The 21,525-nt window shown below is 53.9% G+C and overlaps 1 protein-coding gene across 16 annotated transcripts in view; it reads left to right on the top strand.

Moving 5' to 3' along the window:
• Positions 1-6,250: 6,250 nt before the first annotated feature.
• Positions 6,251-21,525, top strand: part of Kmt2d (lysine methyltransferase 2D) — a 39,670-nt gene continuing 24,395 nt past the window's right edge. For 9 of the 16 annotated variants that reach the window (XM_076556768.1, XM_076556763.1, XM_076556766.1 and 6 more), the window contains exons 1-22: positions 6,251-6,390; positions 10,628-10,713; positions 10,962-11,088; positions 11,257-11,480; positions 11,589-11,698; positions 11,876-12,038; positions 12,363-12,528; positions 12,622-12,736; positions 12,880-13,037; positions 13,200-13,345; positions 13,482-15,158; positions 15,250-16,349; positions 16,785-16,898; positions 17,203-17,313; positions 18,168-18,272; positions 19,329-19,510; positions 19,700-19,864; positions 19,952-20,061; positions 20,156-20,203; positions 20,755-20,976; positions 21,196-21,315; positions 21,403-21,516. In XM_076556768.1, coding sequence (XP_076412883.1) covers positions 10,665-10,713; positions 10,962-11,088; positions 11,257-11,480; positions 11,589-11,698; positions 11,876-12,038; positions 12,363-12,528; positions 12,622-12,736; positions 12,880-13,037; positions 13,200-13,345; positions 13,482-15,158; positions 15,250-16,349; positions 16,785-16,898; positions 17,203-17,313; positions 18,168-18,272; positions 19,329-19,510; positions 19,700-19,864; positions 19,952-20,061; positions 20,156-20,203; positions 20,755-20,976; positions 21,196-21,315; positions 21,403-21,516 — 5,326 coding nt within the window. In that variant the 5' untranslated portion in view covers positions 6,251-6,390; positions 10,628-10,664. The remainder of the gene's footprint in view (positions 6,391-10,627; positions 10,714-10,961; positions 11,089-11,256; positions 11,481-11,588; positions 11,699-11,875; positions 12,039-12,362; positions 12,529-12,621; positions 12,737-12,879; positions 13,038-13,199; positions 13,346-13,481; positions 15,159-15,249; positions 16,350-16,784; positions 16,899-17,202; positions 17,314-18,167; positions 18,273-19,328; positions 19,511-19,699; positions 19,865-19,951; positions 20,062-20,155; positions 20,204-20,754; positions 20,977-21,195; positions 21,316-21,402; positions 21,517-21,525) is intronic. The other 7 variants (XM_076556769.1, XM_076556765.1, XM_076556775.1 and 4 more) reach the window with 5 other exon arrangements.

The following is a 21,525-nucleotide window of genomic DNA, read 5'->3' as shown; positions in this document are numbered from 1 at the left end:
GCTGCCCCACCCATCTGAGTTTGTGGGTTCTGAAGAGCCCCCTTAACTACAGATACAGCGCCCTCTAGTGGCCAGCTGCCCTATGCTGAGTAACTGTTGTCCTGGGACCTTGACCCGGAGGAAGGAAGCCCCTCATTTCTAATGATGTCAAGGAGAGTAGAGGCAGAGACTAGAAGTGTGTGATAACCAAGAAAACTGAGAAAAGCAAGACGTGATGTGCTTGATAGACATTAGTTCTGCCAACCCTCATGTCCCTTGCCCCTTTCAATATAATGTTTTGTTGTTTTTTCTTTTATCCATTTGACTATCTTTTTGTGCCTTGCACACCTTTGGAATTGTGCTATGTATTTTAGGTGTTTCTGCCCCATGTGATTCACTGTTGCAGTAGGGTGGGTATTCAGCTAGTAAGGGGTGGGTCTTTTTATTCTACTTTTAAAATTACAAGTGTGTGGGGGTATACACCTGAGTGCAGGTACCTGCGGCATCGGATTCCTTGGAGCTGTGGTGGGGTGGCGGGGTGGTGTAGCAGGGTAGTGGGATGGTGAGTCACTGAACATGGGTACTGGATACTGTGCATGGGTCCTCTGCATAAGCTGAGCTGTGTCTCCAGCCCCTCCCTCTAGCTTCCTTGACTACTCACCCACCCTCACAAAATCGTCCTCAAAGGGAGTTGTGAGGGGCACCTAAGAGGCACTATAGCATAACAGGACAAAGACCTTCTCTGCTAAGTACCGGAAGCTGAAGTACCCAGGCAGCCTGAGTTTCCCATTTGTGAAGTGTGGTTAAGCTGGCTTCAGGTGTGGTGGTACGCTGTGGATATCGCCTCTGTAATCCTAGCATTTTTGAAGGCTGAGGAAAGGGACCATCTTGGCCTATATATTAAGATTTCACATATAAGCCAAATACTCTGCCAGCCAGCTATAGTTCCAGTCCTTTTTTCTGATTGAAACAGGGTTTCTCTGTGTAGCCCCAGCTGTTTTGGAACTCACTCCGTACACCAGGCTGGCCTTGAACTCAGAGATCTGCCTGTCTCTGTCTCCCAAGTGCTGGGATTAAAGGTGTGCGCCACCGCTGCCCAGCTACTCCTTTTTTTTTTTTTTTTTTTTTAATTGTATTTTAGAAGTATTATGTGTGTGGACGTACCATAACTTTTAAGTGGAAGATAGAAGGCTACTTTCTTTTTTTTTTTTTTTTGGTTTTTCGAGACAGGGTTTCTCTGTGTAGCTTTGCGCCTCTCCTGGGACTCACTTGGTAGCCCAGGCTGGCCTCGAACTCACAGAGATCCGCCTGGCTCTGCCTCCCGAGTGCTGGGATTAAAGGCGTGCGCCACCACCGCCCGGCGAAGGCTACTTTCTAGAGTTGATTCTCTTTTACAATGTGAGTTCTGGGGATTGAACAACTCAGATCTTCAGGTATGGCAGGAAGTGTCTTATTCATTGAGCCATCTAGTCGGCCCTCAAGAGAGTTTTGATTTGCTTTTTTTTTTTTTTTTTTTTTGAGACAGAGTTTCTCTGTGTAGTTTTGGTGCCTATCCTGGATCTCACTCTAGACCAGGCTGGCCTCAAACTCAGAGATCTGCCTGGCTCTGCCTCCCAAGTGCTGGGATTAAAGGCGTGAGCCACCACCACCCGGCTTGATTTTCTTTTTTGTAAGATTTTTAGCTGGGTGGTAGTGGTGCACACCTTTAATCTCAGCACTTGGGAGGCAAAATCAGGCAGATCTCTGAGTTTGAGGCCAGCCTGGTCTACAGAGTAAATTCCAGGACAGCCAGGGCTTCACAGAGAAACCCTGTCTCAAAAAAACAAAACAAAACAAAACAAAAAAACCCAAACAAATAAAAACAATCATCCAAACAATAACAAAAGATTTATTTTTACTGTATGTTTTTGCCTACATGTACATCTGTACACCACTCCTGTATTGTGTCCTCTGAGGCCAGAAGGCATCAGATCTCTTGGAAATGGAGTTACGGATGGTTGTGAGCCACTAAGAAGGTGCTGGGAACCAAACCCAGGTCAGCTGGAAGATGAACCAGTGAGTGCTCTTAACCACTGGACAATCACTCCAGCCTCTGACTAGATTGAAATAGGGTCTTGCTAAGTTGCCTAGGCTTGGCTTGCCTTGGCTCTGCCAATGCTGCTTAATCCTCTCAGTAGCTGGAATTCGATGGGTGCCACCAAGCCTGGTATAAATTTTTTTGGTTCTTTTGATAAGAGAGAGTGCGAGAGCAAGTGTGGAGGTCAGAGGACAACTCTCAGGAATTGATTCCATCCACTTGTCCTGGGGATCAACAGGTGTTGTTAGTTGTTTTTTCCTCTTGTTGAGGGGCCTGCCACCCAGCTCCCAAATAAATCAATCATACACAGAGGCTTATTCTTAATTATAAATGCCTGGCCTTAGCTTGGCTTGTTTCTTGCTAGCTTTTCTTAACCTAAATTATTCTGTCTACCTTTTGCCTCTGGGCTTTTTCTTTTTCTTGCTTCTATATATCTTACTTTCATTCTTACTCCATGGATGGCTGGGTGGCTGGCCCTTTGAGTCCTTCTCTGACTACTTATCTCCCTTCTTTTCCCTTTCTCTCTTTTCCCACTTCTATTTATTCTCTCTGTCTGCCCCACCTATCCTTTCTCCTGCCTTGCTATTGGCTGTTCAGCTCTGTATTAGACCAATCAGGTGTCTTAGGAAGGCACAGTAACACAGCTTCATAGAGTTAAACAAATGCAACATAAAGGAATGCAACACATCGTTGCATCATTCAGGCAAATGTTCCACAGCATAAACAAATACAACACACCTTAAAATAATATTCTACAACAAACAGGCTTGGTAGCAAACTACTTTACCTCCTGAGCCATCTCAGCTCAGAGGATGACTTTGAAGTCCTCATCTTCCTCCTGCCTTCACATTACCACATTACAGGATTGCAGTGCCAAACTCAGGTTAAGACCTTGTATTACAAAACAAGCCTTGGGGCTGGAGAGATGGCTCAGTGGTTAAGACTATGTACTGCTCTTACAGAGGACCTGAGTTCAATTCCCAAGATCAGGCAGCTTACACCTGCTGGTAACTCCAGCTCCACAGAATAGCCCTAACCCTGATATTGCATTCACATATACAGACATACACACATGTACATGCACATATTCAGACGTACACATAAAAAAAAAAAAAAAGGCTTGGAGCTCAGTGGCTAAGAGTGCTTAATGCTTTTGCAGAGGACCTAGGTGTGGTTCCCAGCCCACTTAGTGGATCACAACCACCTGTAACTCCAGTTCTAGGGGCTCTGATGCCCTCCTCTGGCCTTTGGAGGTTCCTGCATCTATGTAGTGCACATAAACTCACAAAGATAGATACAAATACACATATAAATAACATTCTTAAGTTTGTTTCAGAGGACTAAAGTGGGAAATGAGGGGCCAGGTGTGGCACATGCCTTTAATTCCAGCTCCTAGGAGTCAGAAATAAGAGATCTGAGTTAGAGAGTAGCCTTGTCTAGATGGCAGATTCCAGGTGGGTCAGGAATACGTAATAAGACCTTGGGTGATAAAAAGGAAAGCAAGAATTGAGGTAATAGACACAACGTTCAGGGTACCCATCATAGATGAATCAGTCAGCACTAGTGTCTTCTAGTGAGGGTCTGCGTTTCCTTTTTGGGTACAGGCAGCAGGGAGGTGCCTTCCTCTTTTCAACTCCTAGTTAAACTTCTTTAAGAATTTTGCTGGAATAGGTTCCAGTGACCAGACTAGAAAACATGATGCCGATGTATGGCTAGCAGGATGTGTCTATCTCTACTGATCCCTCCTGCGACCATGGCCTGATCGGCACTGTCCGGGGCACTGTCTGACATGGAAGGTCACACATGACTAAGTTTAACACAGTTATAATTAAGTTACTGAGTTGCACCACCTACCAACATTTCAAAGTATTCAGTAGCTACATGTATCTAACGGCTATATTCCTGTGGATACAGCACCTTTCCATCAGAATGAACCCTGCTGTACTTTTCCCACAAAGGTAGCCTCAGATCTACTTTGCCAACTTTCCACTTAAAGTAAAAAAATAAAAAATTACATTTACTTATTTATCATGTGTGTTTGGGTGTGGGCACAATGGGTATGTGGAGGTCAAAGGACAACATGTTAGCAGTTCTCTTTCTACTAGGTGAGCCACAGGGATTGAACCCAGTTCTTCAAGTGCCTTTTACCCTCCAGGCCATCTCATGGCCCTTAAATCTTTTTTTTTTTTTTTTTTTTTTTTAATTTAAATCTAAGGGGAAAATGTTGCCTTTGTTTTGAATTACGGGTTAACTTCTCAGGGTGACTCCTAGGACATTTCCTCTAGTTTAGCCTCGGTCTTTTCGTCTGTAATATGGAGATAATTCCCCAATGCTGGTGAGGAAAAACTAAGACGATATAAAGTATCAAGTACACAGTTAATTTGTCTCAACCTGCTTACTCCATGTATAGTCTGTGCAGAAAAGGTAATTTTTTTTCCCCTCATTCAGACTTGGGGTGAGAGCGCTTAACGAAGTCTTATCCAGATTAACAATATTCCAGCCAACTATTTGGGGGGGGGGAGGGGAGGTTCAGAAGATTTTCGGGAAAAATTAAATACGGGGTGGGATACTCGAGATAGATTAGATAGATGTTTTGGTAGGGAAGTGGCGTTTGGGGATGGCGAGGACACCGACAGTCCTTCCGCACGAAGGGGGTCTTGGAGTGAGAAGACCTGAGACTCGTCCAGCTCTCTTTCGGCCCCCCGAACGTGACGAGAAACCCACCCTTTGCAGCGCCAGGCGCCGTGCCTCACTTTCTCCATTTGCGGACTCCAGTTCCCAGGATGCAGAGCAGCGGCCAATCTCCAGGCTCTTTTTCCATTCCTCCCCCCCCCCCCCAATGGCAAAGATTGTCCCCAGCCAAAGCATGGAGTTTCAAGGGTCAACGACGTTAGGGGACAGAATTAGGAAGTGGCCAGGATCCTAGTTTCACCACCCAGAAGGCAAAGGAAGCAGTGCCTGGGCCGCGGCGAAGAAGAAGGGGGGCTTTATTCCCACGTGTCTGCTTGGCGGCCAGCCTGGCGCAGTAGGGGTTAACCTGCGGCGGAGGGATCCCGGAGCGTGTGCGTAGAACTGCAGAGTCACAGCCTTTCCTCCGAGAGGCTGTGCCCCTCCGCCGCCCCGCTCCAACACAAAATAGGGCCTCCTCTTCTCCTTTCTCCCCTTCGTGAGTGGGGTTCCCCAGGCAAAAGGCCCCCCCTGGATCCCGCGCCGGACGCTCCTCGAGTCTCTGCGGCCGCTGCCCGGCTCTCTGGCGAGGAAAGCGCCTCTTCGCAGGAACCACCCTACCGGCCGAGCAGGAGGCGGAGGGGGGGAGGCGGAGCGGCGCCGCGCTGCACTACTTTCCTCTCCGGTTGCAAATGGCTGCCTCGTTCCCCACTTTCCGCTCAGTTTCCTGACCCCCCGGCGCCGGGAGCCGGGGTTGGACCATGCACCTCTAGACCCCCCGCGATCACAGCCTGCCGGGGGTCTAGGGGGTGCTGCGGACCACAGCCGGCCAGGCCGGGGGCGGGGCAGCTCCCGAGGCCAGAGGGGAAGGGAGGCGAGCGCTGGGCCTGGAGCGGCCGGAGGGGAGCGGGCAGAGGGCTCGCACCGCCCGCCCCTTCCTCTTCCTCGCCCACCAACCCTCCTCCCTTCCCCGGGGGGGAGCAGAAGGTGGGGGGCTCGAAGCCGCCGAGGGGGGGGGACGCTCGGGGTCGCGGAGCCCGGCGCTGGGTGTGTGTCAGGTTCGGCCCCGCCGGCTCCGCGTCGCCGTAGCTCGCGCGGCCCCGGGGCGCCGGCCGGGCGGGGAGAGGGGCTCGGCGCGGCTGCGAGGGGTTCACGTTCCATCCGGGCCCGGCGCGCGGCGCGGCGCGGCGCGGCATTCCTTCCGGGCTGCTGGGGAGGCGCCTCGACGTTCCATCTGGAGAGCCTCGACGTTCCGCCCGAGCCCGGCGCGGGCGGCCGGGGCGCTGGCCGGGCCCTAGGACTGGAAGGCCGCCCGGCGACGCGGATGCGGAGCCTGCTCGCCCAAGATCAAAGCCACCGGTGCTCTCTTTGTGTCCGCTCGGGATTCGCCGCCCTGGGGCTGTCCATGGAAACCTAAACTGCTGGAACCCGAGGCAGCAGAGAACCCTTCTTGGCTTCTTGCTTGCTTGTTTTTTTTTTTTTTTTTTTTTTTTTCTTCTTCTTCGGGGGAAAGGGTGGCCACTCCGACCTGGATTTACCGTTCTTGGCCCCCCTAGGCCCCCCCGAGTGGGGGGCGGCTGTGATCGCTCTGGCGGTTGGAGGTCGGGGAGCGGCCCGGGCTCTGGCCATGTTCTCGGATGAAGATTTCTGGATCGCCCTGTGAAGAGGTGAGTGAAGTCCGCCCGGCCTGGGCCCAGAAAGGGTTGGACTGGGGGCACAGCCAGATGGACTATCTTGGCCGGTGCTGGCCTTTAGGTTGGAGAAGGGGGTGCCAGAGCTGGGGAGGGTTCCTTTGGCAGGGTCTGTCAAGGGAACCTGAGCCAGCCGCCAAGGCAGAACTGAGGCCTGGTTTCTTGGGGTGTGCCTCGTTTAAGATTGGGGGTTCGGGGGAACTACAGGAGTTTGGGAACATGTCCAGATAGCCTCTCTGCCTGTTTATTTTTGTGTTGAGGGAGTTCGACCAAACTAGTACCCAGGCCCCGATGCCAGCACCAATCCCAGGCTGCTGTCCCCCACCCCCCACCCCCCCAGGGTTCCTTGGGACAGAGCAACCTGGGGCGGGGGTGCCACTGCCAGGTCGGGACTTACTGCCCGATTGGACGTTAATGTTGTTCCTACCTAGCCGGGCACCCAAAACAGTCTGGGAAACTCAAGGAGCTCTGGGTCCTTCACTCGGGGAAGGAAGGGTGGGTGGAAACTGGTGTGATGAAGTGGGTGGCTGGGGCAAGGAGGAGGTGAGGTTGGGGCAGCGCTGGCCTTGCTGTCCAACTTTAAACTACCCCTGCCTGGCAAAGTGACCCCAGCCAAGGCCTAGTGGTGTCTTAACCTGCTTGGCCTCCCCTCCCTCCCGGGATGGACATAATCTCCCGGGGATTATAGAGGAGGCCGTTGAGATTTGTTCTCTACGAATGTGGGCTGCAAAAAAAAAAAAAAAAAAAAAAAAAAAAAAAAGGCTTTTGTCTCCTGCTTTCTCTGGGCCTAGTGTAGAGAGTTAGCTGCCCATGAGTCCCCGGCCAATCCTGAAAGCCCCTGCCAGACCTCTACAATGCTTTTCTGGCCCCTGAGTGGTAAATAGTTCTCTGACGCTGTCTCAGCCCTGCAGAATAGGGTGGCTTGCCCCTCTTTGGTGGAGAAATGACTTTATTTGTGCGCTTTTCTGCTGCAAGCCAGTGTTTCCACCCCTGGTAGGAGGTGCAGGGGAGAAGGGGTGTGTATGTGCAGCAGGAAGGGTGCATCATGAACCTCCAGCCTCAGCCTCTGGGCCCTGGGCTGGGACAGCCTCTCACACCTGTCACGTTGCCCAGCAGGGATCTGGCTAGTGCATTTTGCTCCCTCGTTTCACCCCCCTCCAAAATACATTTGCTAGATCTCTTTGCGTCCTGTCTCAGAAAGGGGAGAGTAGGGGTCCTGTCCTTGCAGGATTTCTGGGAGGTGGCACAGGGGTGGTGGAGTAAGAGGAGCCGTCACCTGTGGTCTCTGATTCGGTTGTCTGCTCTCCAGTGACTTCCTCAGGTGGCACTGTACCTTGTTAGCTCTGGCTACCCCCTAGGCTGACCTGTCCCAGGGACAATGTGTTACCATTTGGCTCCTTCCTAGAGGGCTGCCCGAAAATGGGGGTGGGGAGAGGTGTGGTTTGATTCTCTAGCTGGGAACCAGGAAGTCCTGAGTCCCACTGAAGAGCTGTTCACTCAAGGGCCTGCTCCAGCCTTTCACCCCTCCAAGCCTCCATTTCCTCCCTCGCAGAGAAAATGGAGTGAAATCTATTGGTCTAGGGTGAACACAGGAAGGCGAGTGGCGGAGTAAATCTCTGCCTTCTTTCTTGCTGCTTTGGGCCTGTTAGCTGTAAGGCTCAGAGGTGTCAACTCCTAGAACTGAGGAAGCCTGGCCCAGGTACTAGCCTAGTTTCGATCCAGGGAAACCCCCCTTGGGATATATGTGTGTGTCTGTGTTTACTGGCTGTGAATGATGGGCCGGGGGAACCTTTTGCCTTTATTTGTTTAAATGCCTCGAGGGAATTGATTGCTGTGGCATTTGGTATTTCAGTAAAGATGCTGGGCTGCAAGGCTTGAGGAGTCAGGGGCTAAGGTTTCCGGCTTCTTGGAGATGCTCCTGGGTTCTTATGGTGCAGAGAAAGGACAGTTGGCTCTTGGCTGTTCAGTCTTCCATAGCTCCATGAGTGGGACTCTTACTTTGGAGGGCATTGCTACTCTGTTCCTCAAGGCTAGATGAAGAAGGTAGTTTCTGTACCTTCTTGGGCAGCGCTAGCTTTACCAGCCTGAGAAGGCTGTGCTTGGGGGAGGGCAGAGGAATTTGTCCCTCTGGCCTTGTGTGGGGCGGGCCTCCTCCTACCCACTCTATTATCACTGTCGCTTCCCATTTGTCGCTGTTGGTGGCTCCCTCGGCCTCAACTCTGAGAACAAAGTTGGTGGAGGATCCGTAAGGAAAAAAATGGCGAGATGGAAACATGTAGAGAACTTTGAAGTCCTCTTGGACCTTTGGTGTGACCGTGGAGTAGGAAAAGGGGCCTGGCTTGAGTCTTGACCTTCAGTTCCCACTTCCCACAGGTGGCTTGCACGGGCCTCTTGAAGTTCAGAGCACTTTTCTGTGAGCTGGCCAGATAAGCATCTTGCTTTCTTTTAAACGGACTGTTGTGTGTAAGGTTTGGGAAAGAGGTGATTTGGGAATGGAGATCAGGGGTGTCAGGTGAGCCCTTGAGTCCCCTACCCGGGAGGGGCTGAGTGTTAGGAGGAAGGAGAGTAACCCCCTTTACTTTGACACGGCATTCGGAAATGAAATTGTGAACTTAGGAATATCGATAGCGCGTTACCGGGGAATTGATTTCTGATCTGGGGCACTGAGTGTTTCCCTTGTTATTCAGCCCCAAGTGCTTGACTGGGATGTTTGCTGTCCGGTTTTAGAGGACAGGATTATCTGTACCCAGGTTGGTGTCATCACTGGCTGGATGGAGGAGAGGAAAAGATGGGAGATGAACTTCTCAGACTTTCATTATTTTGCAGTTCTTTTTCTGGGATTCTCCACACCTCACCAGCATCTTCTTTAGATGCACTAGACTCTGATTAAGAAAAGGGCCACCCTCTTCCCTAACAGCTGTAGGCACTTAGCCTTTCAACTTTCTTATGCAGGGTTCCTTTCCGAGTCATAATCTTGGTGATTCTTGTCTGTTTAAACATTTTAACTGTGTAGCTCTGACTAGCCTAGAGCTCTCTGTGTAGACCAGGCTGGCCTCTAGCTTGCAATGATCCCTCTGCTTCTGTCTCCCAAGAAATGGCATTGTTGTATATGCCACCAGGCCTGGCACCTCTGTAATTCTTACTCCTGACTCCTTTCAGTCTTTGTATACTACTTACTATACTGTCTTGGAGGGCAAGGAAAATTCACCCATGTTCTGTGGGTCTTAACCTTTTCACATGTAGACTTGTGTATTTCATTGGGTTCTGATATATGCTGGACTCTACGAGAGGGGAGAGAGGGACCGTTAACTCTGTGAGTATTTGGAAACCCTGATTGACTTAAGAGGAAGGAAACTATTCTGCTCTGTTATGTCCTGCCCCATTTAGCCCTCCTCCAAGTGGCAATGTGCTTCCTGAGACTACAACTCCCAGCATGCTTAGCCCCAGGCCTGCTTACACATGCTCAGTAACTCTTAAGGCCCACTTCTGTTAACTACTAGGAGCATCTAAGGAAGAAGGGCAGTTGGCGTTGCTAAGGGCAACAACCTGAGGCCTTCATGCTAGGTGAGACCCAGGGCTCATTTAGGCCTGGGGCCAGTGGTGGTCCTGAGTTTTCATGCCTGGCAATTGAGGGCTCCGTCTGTTGTGTTTGGGATGTCCTTGTTGAAAGCAGTGGAGATCTGTTCATAGCTAGCCTTTAGTTTAGTACTGTGTTGAATCTCTTGCAAGACCCTAGGACTCTGCCTTTTGAGAGAGGGATTTTGGCATGACTGAGACTTCTGGGTCATGATTAACCAGTGGGTTGCTACTTTCAGGACTATAGGGTGGTAGCTGACCAGAGACCCAAGGATAAAGGCCAGGGAGTAGGGCCCAGGAGTTAAGATGAGACAATGGAGTGTACTAAATGTAACTGGATGTATTTTGAGTTTGATTTGATTGCCCTAGGGATTGTTACAGAGGAGGGTGGAAGTGGGGGAGTGGAATAGATACCTTGAGAATCCAGGATGAGAGAAGGAGGTATGTAAACATGAGGTATGGAAAGAACTGGAATAAGACTTAGAATGATTTTATTTGTCATTGCTATAGAGGTTTGTAGACAAGGTTTGTCTCTGATGTCTAAAGGGTTTGATTACCATTAGCTGACTTCTTATAATGGGAAAAAGGCTCATTGGAGAAGTTTTCTGGATATACAAGTGTCTTTTGGCATCAACAGGTCTCCCCGAGAGGGCCCTGCCCAGTCGGAGAGAGGGATGGACAGCCAGAAGCCGCCTGGTGAAGATAAAGATTCAGAACCGGCAGGTGAGTAGGATAAATTCTGAGTTTGCTGACAGTGTTTGGCTCCCCATGGTAGCCCTTTATTTCTGGTCCTGGCACAAGTCCTGGCTAAGTCTATAATAGACAGGTAATTGAAGAACTTTGTTCTTTGAGACAAAAGTGTAAATGCCATCTCTGTGAGATGCTGAGGTTTTAGATAATTTCATGTATCTGATGAGTGAACTTAGTAATCTAAGTCAGGCTGACACATAATCTTCTGTCTGTTTATTCAGCTGATGGACCTGCAGCCTCTGAGGAGCCAGGTGCCACTGAGCCAGACCTTCCTAACCTGTGTGTTGGGGAGGTCTCTGTCCCCAGTTCTGGAAGTCCCAGGCTTCAGAAGCCTCCTCATGACTGCAGGTAACTTGTTTGTGGAAAACAGGACTTTCTGAACACGTAAAGATTTGGTTGGAGTGTCTAGGGCTTTGCAGAAGAGGATGTAGGGGAACGAAACGAGTAGGATGCATGAGTGTGCCAGTCCTGGGGCTCTCAGAGGCTGGCACAGTGCTGATGTTTGTGTGTCCACAGTGGGGGTCCAGCACGGCGTTGCGCTCTCTGTAACTGCGGGGAGCCCAGCCTGCACGGGCAGAGGGAGCTACAGCGCTTTGAATTGCCATTTGACTGGCCCCGGTCCCCAGTGGTGCCCTCTGGGGGGAACCCGGGGCCCTGTGAAGCAGTGCCGCCCAGTGAGGACCTATCACAGATTGGTTTCCCCGAGGGCCTTACACCTGCCCACCTAGGAGAACCTGGAGGTAAGTGAGAGAGGTGGGTTAGGGAGCGGGGTGGAGACGGGGCAGCCTTGAGCTACTGGTCACTGTGTTCATTTGTTCCTGTCTGTTGACCTCTTCCCACCTGTGAAGGGCACTGCTGGGCACATCACTGGTGTGCTGTGTGGTCAGCAGGTGTATGGGGGCAGGATGGCCCGGAACTACGTGGTGTGGACAAGGCCATCTTCTCAGGGATCTCACAGGTAGGGCTGAGGTCAGGATCGCGGAGGTGAAGGCAGGGCTGGTGGGCTTGTGAGAGTCAGGGCAGAGTGGGCCACACTGAGGATGGACGGATGGACGGACGGACGGACGGGCTGGTTCGTGGCTCAGCTTCCTCCCGAGAGAGGCGGCTGGCTCTGAGGCTTCTCTTCACCCCACAGCGCTGCTCGCACTGCACCAGGTTCGGTGCCTCCGTTCCGTGCCGCTCGCCGGGATGTCCACGGCTTTACCACTTTCCCTGTGCGACTGCCAGTGGCTCCTTCTTATCCATGACCACACTGCAGCTGCTCTGCCCGGACCACAGAGAGAGGGCTGCACACTTGGGTGAGAAGTCCTAGGCTGGATAGAGAGCAGACGGAGGGCCAGCGTGCCGTGCATCTGGTTACTCTACCAGGCATTCTTCAAAGTCTGAAATGGCAGAGTCCTGTCCCGGTCAGATAGATGGAGACTTTGTGTGTACAGGGGCTTTGCCTGTAGTTATTAACTCTGCTGTCTGCAGTGCCTAGAACAGTACCTGCGTGTATTCGATCGGCACTTGGTAGCCTCTTTCTCCTGTGTCCATGAAGTGCCTGGTAGCTCTCCACGACTGAGCTCCATCGTGTGAGCATCCCACAGCTGACCTGCACTCTCCCTTCCTCCCTGCTGCAGAGGAGGCTCGCTGTGCAGTGTGTGAGGGGCCGGGGGAGCTGTGCGACCTCTTCTTCTGTACCAGCTGTGGGCATCACTATCATGGAGCCTGTCTGGACACTGCTCTGACTGCCCGCAAGCGTGCCGGCTGGCAGTGCCCTGAATGCAAAGAGTGCCAAGCCTGCAGGTAAGGGTGTGAGGGCTGAAGTGTGGCCACATGCAAAGTGTGAGCAGAAGGCGATGTGAGAAAGGATCCCATAATGTGTCCTGTACCCCTCAGGAAACCTGGGAATGATTCTAAGATGTTGGTCTGTGAGACCTGTGACAAGGGACATCATACTTTCTGCTTAAAGCCACCCATAGAGGAACTGCCTGCTCACTCCTGGAAATGTACGGTGAGTGTCCTCTCTGATGCCACCTCCCTCGGGAGCTCCAGAGTTGCCCGCACCCGGCAGCCGTGTGTACGGTCTCCGCCCTGCACCCTCCGCCCCGCACCGTGCTGTGACTCGTGCCCGTCTCCCCCGCTTGCTTCCCCTAGACATGCCGAGTATGCCGGGGCTGTGGGGCAGGCTCCGCGGAACTGAGTCCGAACTCGGAGTGGTTTGAGAACTATTCGCTCTGTCACCGCTGTCACAAAGCCCAGGGAAGTCCGCCCGTCGTCCCTGTGGCTGAGCAGCGCCCACCTGTCTGCAGCAGGTGAGTGGCCTAGACTGAGGGTGGGGCGGGCTGTCAGAAGGGGCCGTGTGAAAAGGGGACAGTCAGCAGTGCGGTCCCCAGGCTTGTGCCTCGCCCCAGGACGCTCTCTAGGAGTTGTTAGCTGGTGAGAGCCACAGTGCCTGCTCCCTGTACCCTCTGCAGATTTTCACCCCCAGAGCCTGGCGATGCCCCCGCCGATGAGCCCGATGCTCTGTACGTTGCATGCCAAGGGCAGCCAAAGGGTGGGCACGTGACCTCTATGCAACCCAAGGAACTGGGGCCCCTGCAGCGTGAAGCCAAACCACCAGGTGAGTAGGGTTTAAAGGTCCCTGAAATTAATCTTTTGTTCTGTGGCAAGAGACAGTTTCTGCTTTGCCTCAGACCCTGCACTTTTTGTGGAGTCAGATCTGAGCTAGGTAGGAATCGAGTATGTCGTGTCTACAGGGAGAGCAGGGACCCAACTTGAAGCCCAGCTGGAGGCTCCCCTAAAGGAGGAGATGCCACTGCCGCCCCTGCCTGAGGAGTCGCCCCTGTCCCCGCCACCCGAGGAGTCACCTACATCTCCACCGCCCGAGGCCTCACGCCTGTCCCCGCCACCTGAGGAGTCACCTGAATCTATGCTACCTGAGGCATCACGCCTGTCCCCACCGACTGAGGAGTCGCCCCTGTCTCCGCCACCTGAGGAGTCTCCTTTGTCTCCCCCACCTGAGGCCTCACCTTTTTCTCCACTGGAGGAGTCACCCCCATCTCCTGCACTAGAGACGCCCCTGTCCCCACCGCCTGAAGCCTCGCCCCGGTCTCCACCATTTGAGGAATCTCCTCTGTCCCCTCCACCTGAGGAATTGCCCACTTCCCCGCCACCTGAAGCTTCTCGCCTCTCGCCGCCACCTGAAGAGTCACCCATGTCCCCTCCACCCGAAGAGTCACCCATGTCCCCTCCACCTGAGGCATCTCGTCTGTTCCCGCCATTTGAAGAGTCTCCTCTGTCCCCTCCGCCTGAAGAGTCGCCTCTGTCCCCACCTCCGGAGGCATCACGCCTGTCCCCACCCCCTGAGGACTCACCCATGTCTCCCCCACCTGAAGACTCACCGATGTCCCCTCCACCTGAAGTATCACGCTTCTCCCCCCTGCCCGTCTTGTCACACTTATCCCCCCTGCCTGAGGTGTCACGGCTGTCCCCACCACCTGAGGAATCTCCCCTGTCCCCTCCCCCTGAGGACTCGCCCACCTCACCTCCACCTGAGGCTTCACGGCTGTCCCCTCCCCCTGAGGACTCTCCGGCTTCACCACCACCAGAGGACTCCCTCATGTCCCTGCCGCTGGAGGAGTCGCCCATGTCGCCACGGCCTGAGGAACCGCGACTCTGCCCTCAGCCCGAAGAACCATACTTGTCTCCTCAGCCCGAGGAGCCCCAACTCTGTCCCCAGCCCGAGGAGCTGCCCCTGTCTCCACAGTCTGAGGAGCCATGCCTGTCCCCTGTGCTTCAGGAACCACATCTGTCCCCTGTGCTTCAGGAAGCACATCTGTCCCCTCAGCCTGAGGAACCGCACCTGTCCCCCCAGCCTGAGGAACCGCACCTGTCCCCCCAGCCTGAGGAACCGCACCTGTCCCCCCAGCCTGAGGAACCACATCTGTCCCCCCAGCCTGAGGAACCACATCTGTCCCCCCAGCCTGAGGAACCACATCTGTCCCCCCAGCCTGAGGAACCACATCTGTCCCCCCAGCCTGAGGAACCACATCTGTCCCCCCAGCCTGAGGAACCACACCTGTCCCCTCAGCCTGAGGAACCGCACCTGTCTCCTCAGCCTGAGGAACCACACCTGTCCCCTCAGCCTGAGGAGCCTTGCCTGTCTCCCCAATCTGAGGAGCCATGCCTGTCCCCCAAGCCTGAGGAACTGTACCGATCTCCTCGGCCTGAGGAACCTCCTGAGGAGCCAAGCCAGTGCCCTGCTCCTGAGGAGCTGCCCTTGCTTCCCCCAGCTGGGGAGCCATCTTTATCCCCCATGCTTGGAGAGCCAGCCCTGACTGAGCCTGGGGACCAACCTCTGTCCCCACTTCCTGAGGAGCTGCCCTTGTCCCTCTCGGGGGAGCCAGCCTTGTCACCCCAGCTGATGCCACCAGGTAAGGAGCTGTTAATGTCCCCTCTCGGGCCAGTCTTGACCCTTTGTGGCACATCTAATCTAAGAGCCTCTCTTTTTCTCTTGTCCCTCAGATCCTCTTCCTCCTCCGCTCTCACCCATTCTCCCAGCTGCGGCTCCTCCAGCCTTGTCTCCTTTGGGGGAGTTAGAGTACCCCTTTGGTGCCAAAGGGGACAGTGGCCCTGAGTCACCATTGGCTGCCCCCATTCTAGAGACGCCTATCAGCCCTCCACCAGAAGCTAACTGCACTGACCCTGAGCCCGTACCCCCAATGATCCTCCCGCCATCTCCAGGCTCCCCAATGGGACCTGCTTCTCCTCTCCTCATGGAACCCCTCCCTCCACCTTGTTCTCCGATCCTCCAGCCTTCCTTGCCTCCTCCAGCCTCTCCTCCCCGATGTTCACCTCCCGCTCTGCCACTGTCCGTCCCCTCCCCACTGAGTCCTGTGCAGAAGGCAGTGGATGTCTCAGATGACGCTGAGCTGCATGAGATGGAGACTGAGAAAGGTCCAGAACCTGAGTGCCCAGCCCTGGAACCCAGGGCCACCAGCCCTCTGCCATCCCCTATGGGGGACCTTTCTTGCCCTGCCCCCAGCCCCGCCCCTGCCCTGGATGACTTCTCTGGCTTGGAAGAAGACACAGCCCCTCTAGATGGGACCGACGCTAACACTTCACAGTCACAGGCTGGACAGACCCCTGGCAGTTTGGCTAGTGAACTTAAAGGTTCCCCTGTGCTCCTGGACCCTGAGGAGCTGACCGCTGTGACCCCTATGGAGGTCTATGGCCCGGACTGCAAGCAGGCAGGACAGGGCTCACCCTGTGAGGAGCAGGAGGAGCCCGGTGCACCAGTGGCCGCCACGCCACCCGCTCTCATCAAATCGGACATTGTCAATGAGATCTCTAATCTGAGCCAGGGCGATGCCAGTTTCCCCGGTTCAGAGCCCCTGCTGGGCTCTCCTGACCCCGAGGGGGGCGGCTCCTTGTCCATGGAGCTGGGTGTGTCCACAGATGTCAGTCCCGCCCGGGATGAGGGTTCCCTGCGCCTCTGTACGGACTCACTGCCAGAGACTGATGACTCACTGCTGTGTGACGCGGGGACGACCGTCAGTGGGGGCAAAGCGGAGGGCGACAAAGGACGGCGGCGCAGCTCCCCAGCCCGGTCCCGGATCAAGCAGGTAAGAGGCTCCGCAGCCGCTGGACGCCAGTCACAGCCCGAGCTGCCTTTGCACCTGACTTTCTGCAGCCTGGATTCACATGGAGACCTTTTAGTCCAGCTTTGCCTGGCGGACTCCTGTGCGTAGAGGAGGAAATGATTTACCCAGGCCCGCGGTCTCTCAGAGATAAAATTGGGACCCAAAGCTTGGTCCTCTCAAGTTGTCTTGGTTAATGTTTTTGTCCTTATCCCACATTCTCCATTCTTGGAAGCGGGGATTGACTGGTCACTACTTGCTGCTGTTTGGAAACCTGGCTTTTTCCCTGTCCTCTAAGTGGGACCTCTAGCTCTTTTTTTCCCCCTCCTTAAACCTGTTACGCTCTCCTGGTCGTCTTTCTTCCTCCAAGCCTGTGGGCCCAACATGCTTGGCCCTGCGACGTCCTCTTCCCTCACTTAGGGTCGCAGCAGTAGTTTCCCAGGAAGACGCCGGCCTCGTGGAGGAGCACATGGCGGACGAGGGCGAGGACGGGCTCGACTGAAGTCCACCACTTCTTCCGTCGAGACCCTGGTAGTAAGAACAGGCTTTGCAGACTCCCCCCCCCCCCCCCCCCATGGTTCACATGCCGCTTCAGAGTTAAGCACGCTTAAAATCCTGTCTGCCCTTTGCCTACTAGTCCAGGGCTTGACGACTTGGCCCTGAGGGTTCTTGAACTTGCTGTTGGGCCCCAGCTGGGAAATTGGAGTGTCGCTGGTTACTTGACAAGACCTTCATGTTAGCCAGGAGTTCACACCTCTTTCCTGGGTCTGGGGGAGAGGATGGCTGAGCTGGGGGCAGGCCTCTCTTCTTCACTTTCTGCGACTTTCTCCTTATGAAGGTGGCTGATATTGATAGTTCTCCTAGCAAGGAGGAGGAGGAGGAAGATGACGACACCATGCAGAATACGGTGGTTCTCTTCTCCAACACGGACAAGTTTGTTCTGATGCAGGTACCGCCCTGAACCGGGATGGCCCAGCTTTAGTGGGGAGAGTGGGCATGCAGAGCTCACTCTGTGTGTGTGTGGACTTACTTTGCTGAGAGGGTGGATGGGAAAAACCAGGGATCCACTTGGCTTCCTGGGATACCGAGCTAATGAGGACGTGGATGGCGAATGCCCGAATAGTGAAAAGGGCAGGGATGTGGTCCAGGTAGCCATGTCTATGTTGTCTCTTAAATAAATCATCTGGAAACTGCTGTGTCTTTTGTCACATGCAACTCTTACCAGACAGATCTTGACCCTGGCTTGTCTTCCTGTGACTTCTTATATTTACTGATGCTGGACTGTATTTCTGGCTACTTGACCAGGCCAGGAGGGGCATCCTAGGGAGGTGCATCTTTTGTGAGTTGAGTGGGAGATGCAAGGGTCCCCTGGTGACCTAATAAGTGTCTTAATACTGTGACATGGGCTTCTGATTACTTTCCTAGTCTTTGGCTGGGACCTGGGATAGCAAAGAGACTTACTTGCAGGGCTAGAAAGATGACTTAGTAATGCTTGCTCTGCGTTCCAGAGGACCTGAGTTCAAGCCCCAGTATTTATTAAAAGCTGGACATGGCCATACATGCCTGTAACCTCAAGCGTTAATGGGGAGGAGACAGGTGGGTCCCAGGAGCTTGTTGGCCAGCCAGCTTAGTGGGATTGTGAGCTTCAAGTTTGTTGAGAGACCATTTAAAAAAAAAGGCTGTAAAGTAATAGAAGAAACCCTTGACTTCATCCACATTACCCTCACGCCCATACAGAGAGAGACAGAGACGGAGGCAGGGGCAGAGGCATGCTTGGATGTTGGGGTTTCTGTGTTTCCACAGGACATGTGTGTGGTGTGCGGCAGCTTTGGCCGGGGCGCCGAGGGCCACCTCCTGGCCTGTTCCCAGTGTTCCCAGTGCTACCACCCTTACTGTGTCAACAGCAAGGTGAGTTCAGGGCCCAGGATGTACCGGCTGCAGTCAGGGTCAGTCCTGTTACCTGGTCCCCATTCTTGCCACACTGTTTTTACTATTTTATGATATTTATCTGGGGGCGGGCGGGTGAGCGGGCGGGCGGGGAGGGCATGTGTCAGGGTGTAATTGTTGAGGTCAGAGGACAACTTGTGGCATCATCTCTTTCTTCCCACCACGTTGATCCCAGAGATCAAACTGCGGTCATCAGACTTGGTGGCAAGGGCCTGTATCTGCTGAACCACCCCATCAGCCTGACACACCATGTCTTAAGTGGCTGTGGGTCTTGGAAGTCCCTGATTACTTGTCAGTGCTGTCAAACTTGGAGAAAAGTGCCTGGGAATTCAGGGTGAACTTTGTAATTTCTTTGCATAGACAAAGCTTGCTGGTGGAATTCAGCCCATTGTGTAAACGCTGACAACTTTACTGGTAGCATGGTATATGGTGAGGAGCGGTGGCATATGCCTTTAGTCCCAGCCAGAGGCAGGCTGATCTTTTGTGAGTTTCAGATCAGCTTGGTCTATATAGTGAGCTCCAGGACAGCCAGAGCTCTATAGTTGAGACCCTGTTTCAACAAAACCATAGTATAGTCTGGAAGTAGATCATAGAATCAAAAGCGTAACTGCACATCCACAGATAGATAGCAATTCTTTAACCTGAGGCATAATTGATCCTTTGGAGTTTTTCCAAAACTATTACTTTATTAATTAATCCACTGCTAACGTTTACTAGTTTATATTAGTAATAGGTTCTAAAAGGTCAAGAAAAGCTGAGGGAAATGAACCTTGATCTGTCATCGCTTTGGGGGCACTGCTTAGTAAAGGATGTATAATTCATTCTCGGACTGGGGCTGTGACTAGGTGAGGTGGTTCTCTGTTCGGCAGAGATCCTGGGAGCCTCTGGAGACTCACCTTTGGGGGCAAAGAGTGCTCTGTACAAATCTCTCTGCTTAGAGGTCTGGCCTTCAGCCATATAAACCCTGTGCCTCCCCCCGCCCCCAACACACCTGAGGCATCTCTCTCTCTGTACCAGATCACCAAGGTGATGCTGCTCAAAGGCTGGCGTTGTGTGGAGTGTATTGTGTGCGAGGTTTGCGGCCAGGCCTCTGACCCTTCGCGCCTGCTGCTCTGTGATGACTGTGACATTAGCTACCATACCTACTGCCTGGACCCTCCACTGCTCACTGTGCCCAAGGGTGGCTGGAAATGCAAGTGGTAAGGAGCCTGGGTGTCTTTCAAGGGTCTGACAGGAGGTGGTGAATGGGCCTGAGATACAGTTAGAATAGATACAGTGTTGAATGCGTGATAACCCGTGTTCAGGAAACCAGCTTGCTGATTTGGCTCTCAATGGGAGGACCTCCGGGGACCCGGGTGAGGTGCTGAAGGTCCTTCTGCCTCTCGTAGGTGTGTGTCCTGTATGCAGTGTGGGGCCGCCTCCCCTGGCTTCCACTGTGAGTGGCAGAATAGTTACACGCATTGCGGGCCCTGTGCCAGCCTGGTGACTTGTCCTATCTGCCATGCCCCCTATGTGGAGGAAGACCTGCTAATCCAGTGTCGCCACTGTGAACGGTGAGAGCGTCCCTTCCTCCTCAGTCTGCTCCATGTGCTGGTGTCGGCGGGCTTTGCCTGTGCTCATCCCCGTCTCCCTCCTCCCAGGTGGATGCATGCTGGCTGTGAGAGCCTCTTCACGGAGGATGAAGTGGAGCAAGCTGCCGATGAAGGCTTTGACTGTGTTTCCTGTCAGCCCTATGTGGTGAAGCCCGTGGGTGAGTGTCGGCGGGCGTGGAAGAAGCCAAGAGGACGCGTGTCTCTTGCTTTGGGACAGTGTCCTAAGCTGCCTGTGGTTTGTCCTTCTCACAGCGCCAGTTGCCCCACCGGAGTTGGTACCCGTGAAGGTAAAAGAGCCAGGTAAGTCCCAGAGATTCTGAATACCCAAACCAGCTAAGACATCTCCTCTGCTCCATCCTCAGGGTAAATGGCCCACGCCTAAGGCCACTTACCAAGTTAGCGGCCAAGTTATGGTTAGAACCAAAGCTTCCCTATATCTCCAGATGTGGTCATTTTGCCAGGCAAGTCAGCTTCTCTACTGAGAGAATTTCATTCAAGAGAGCACACCTTTCTTCTTACAGGAGGACAGGGTCATCTCTTCTGCCACAATGTGGGCGCCACCCTTGCAGTCTAGGGTGCTGTGTGCTGGCGTTCAGCAAGTAGTCCTTCCTGTCCCCGACAGCTTGAGATTTCATTTGGTGAAGCCGTGGTTAATAGGTTCTGGACACAGCTAGGCTTCTGCACTAACGGACTCATGTCAGGACCCCTCAGTCGCTGTTCCCCAGCCCTTGGAGTCTGACAGGGCCTCTCTGCCACTGCTTATGTCTCAGCTGGGGACAGGGGTTGAAACTTGGCGTTTTGGTTTCCCTGGGCCTCCGTCCAGGGGTCATATGTTCTTCCCTGTTGTCCAGAGCCCCAGTTCTTTCGCTTCGAGGGTGTGTGGCTGACAGAAACGGGCATGGCGGTGCTGCGTAACCTGACCATGTCACCACTACACAAGCGGCGTCAGCGGCGAGGACGGCCAGGCCTCCCAGGCGAGGCAGGGCCGGAGGGCTCTGAGCCCTCAGATGCCCTTGGCCCTGAGGACAAGAAGGATGGGGACCTGGACACTGACGAGCTGCTCAAGGGTGAAGGTTGGGCTGGGGAATCTCAGAGAAGGCAGCTAGTGGGAGACGCCCAGGCCATTGGAGTTGGGATGCTGGGTAGAGGGCTCCACCGCCACCGCTGGCCTCCAGCACTGTTGGTCTGGCCCAGGTGGCACCGTGGCAGGTTGCTGGGTTCCCTCATACAGGATGACAAGGATTCAAGGGCCCTCTCCTCTGACCTGCCCCTGCCTCTTGTGTTCCATGCAGGTGGGGTGGAGCACATGGAGTGTGAGGTTAAACTGGAAGGTCCTGCCAGCCCTGACGTAGAACCTGGCAGAGAGGAGACAGAGGAGAGCAAAAAACGCAAGCGCAAACCCTATCGGCCGGGTAAGGCCCGGGAGTGGGGTTGTGGGCAGCAAGAGGCCGCTCACCAGTCTCCAGTGGCTCCTCCTTCCTAATTGCGCTTTCTCCCAGGCATTGGCGGGTTCATGGTACGACAGCGGAAAACTCACGCACGTGTGAAAAGGGGACCTGCCGCACAGGCGGAGGTGTTGAGTGGGGATGGGCAGCCCGACGAGGGTGAGACGGGTGAGGGCA

The sequence above is a fragment of the Peromyscus maniculatus genome, chromosome 20, assembly GCF_049852395.1.
Source record: "Peromyscus maniculatus bairdii isolate BWxNUB_F1_BW_parent chromosome 20, HU_Pman_BW_mat_3.1, whole genome shotgun sequence".
NCBI lineage: Eukaryota > Metazoa > Chordata > Mammalia > Rodentia > Cricetidae > Peromyscus > Peromyscus maniculatus.
This window is presented reverse-complemented; position numbering and strand designations above follow the sequence as displayed.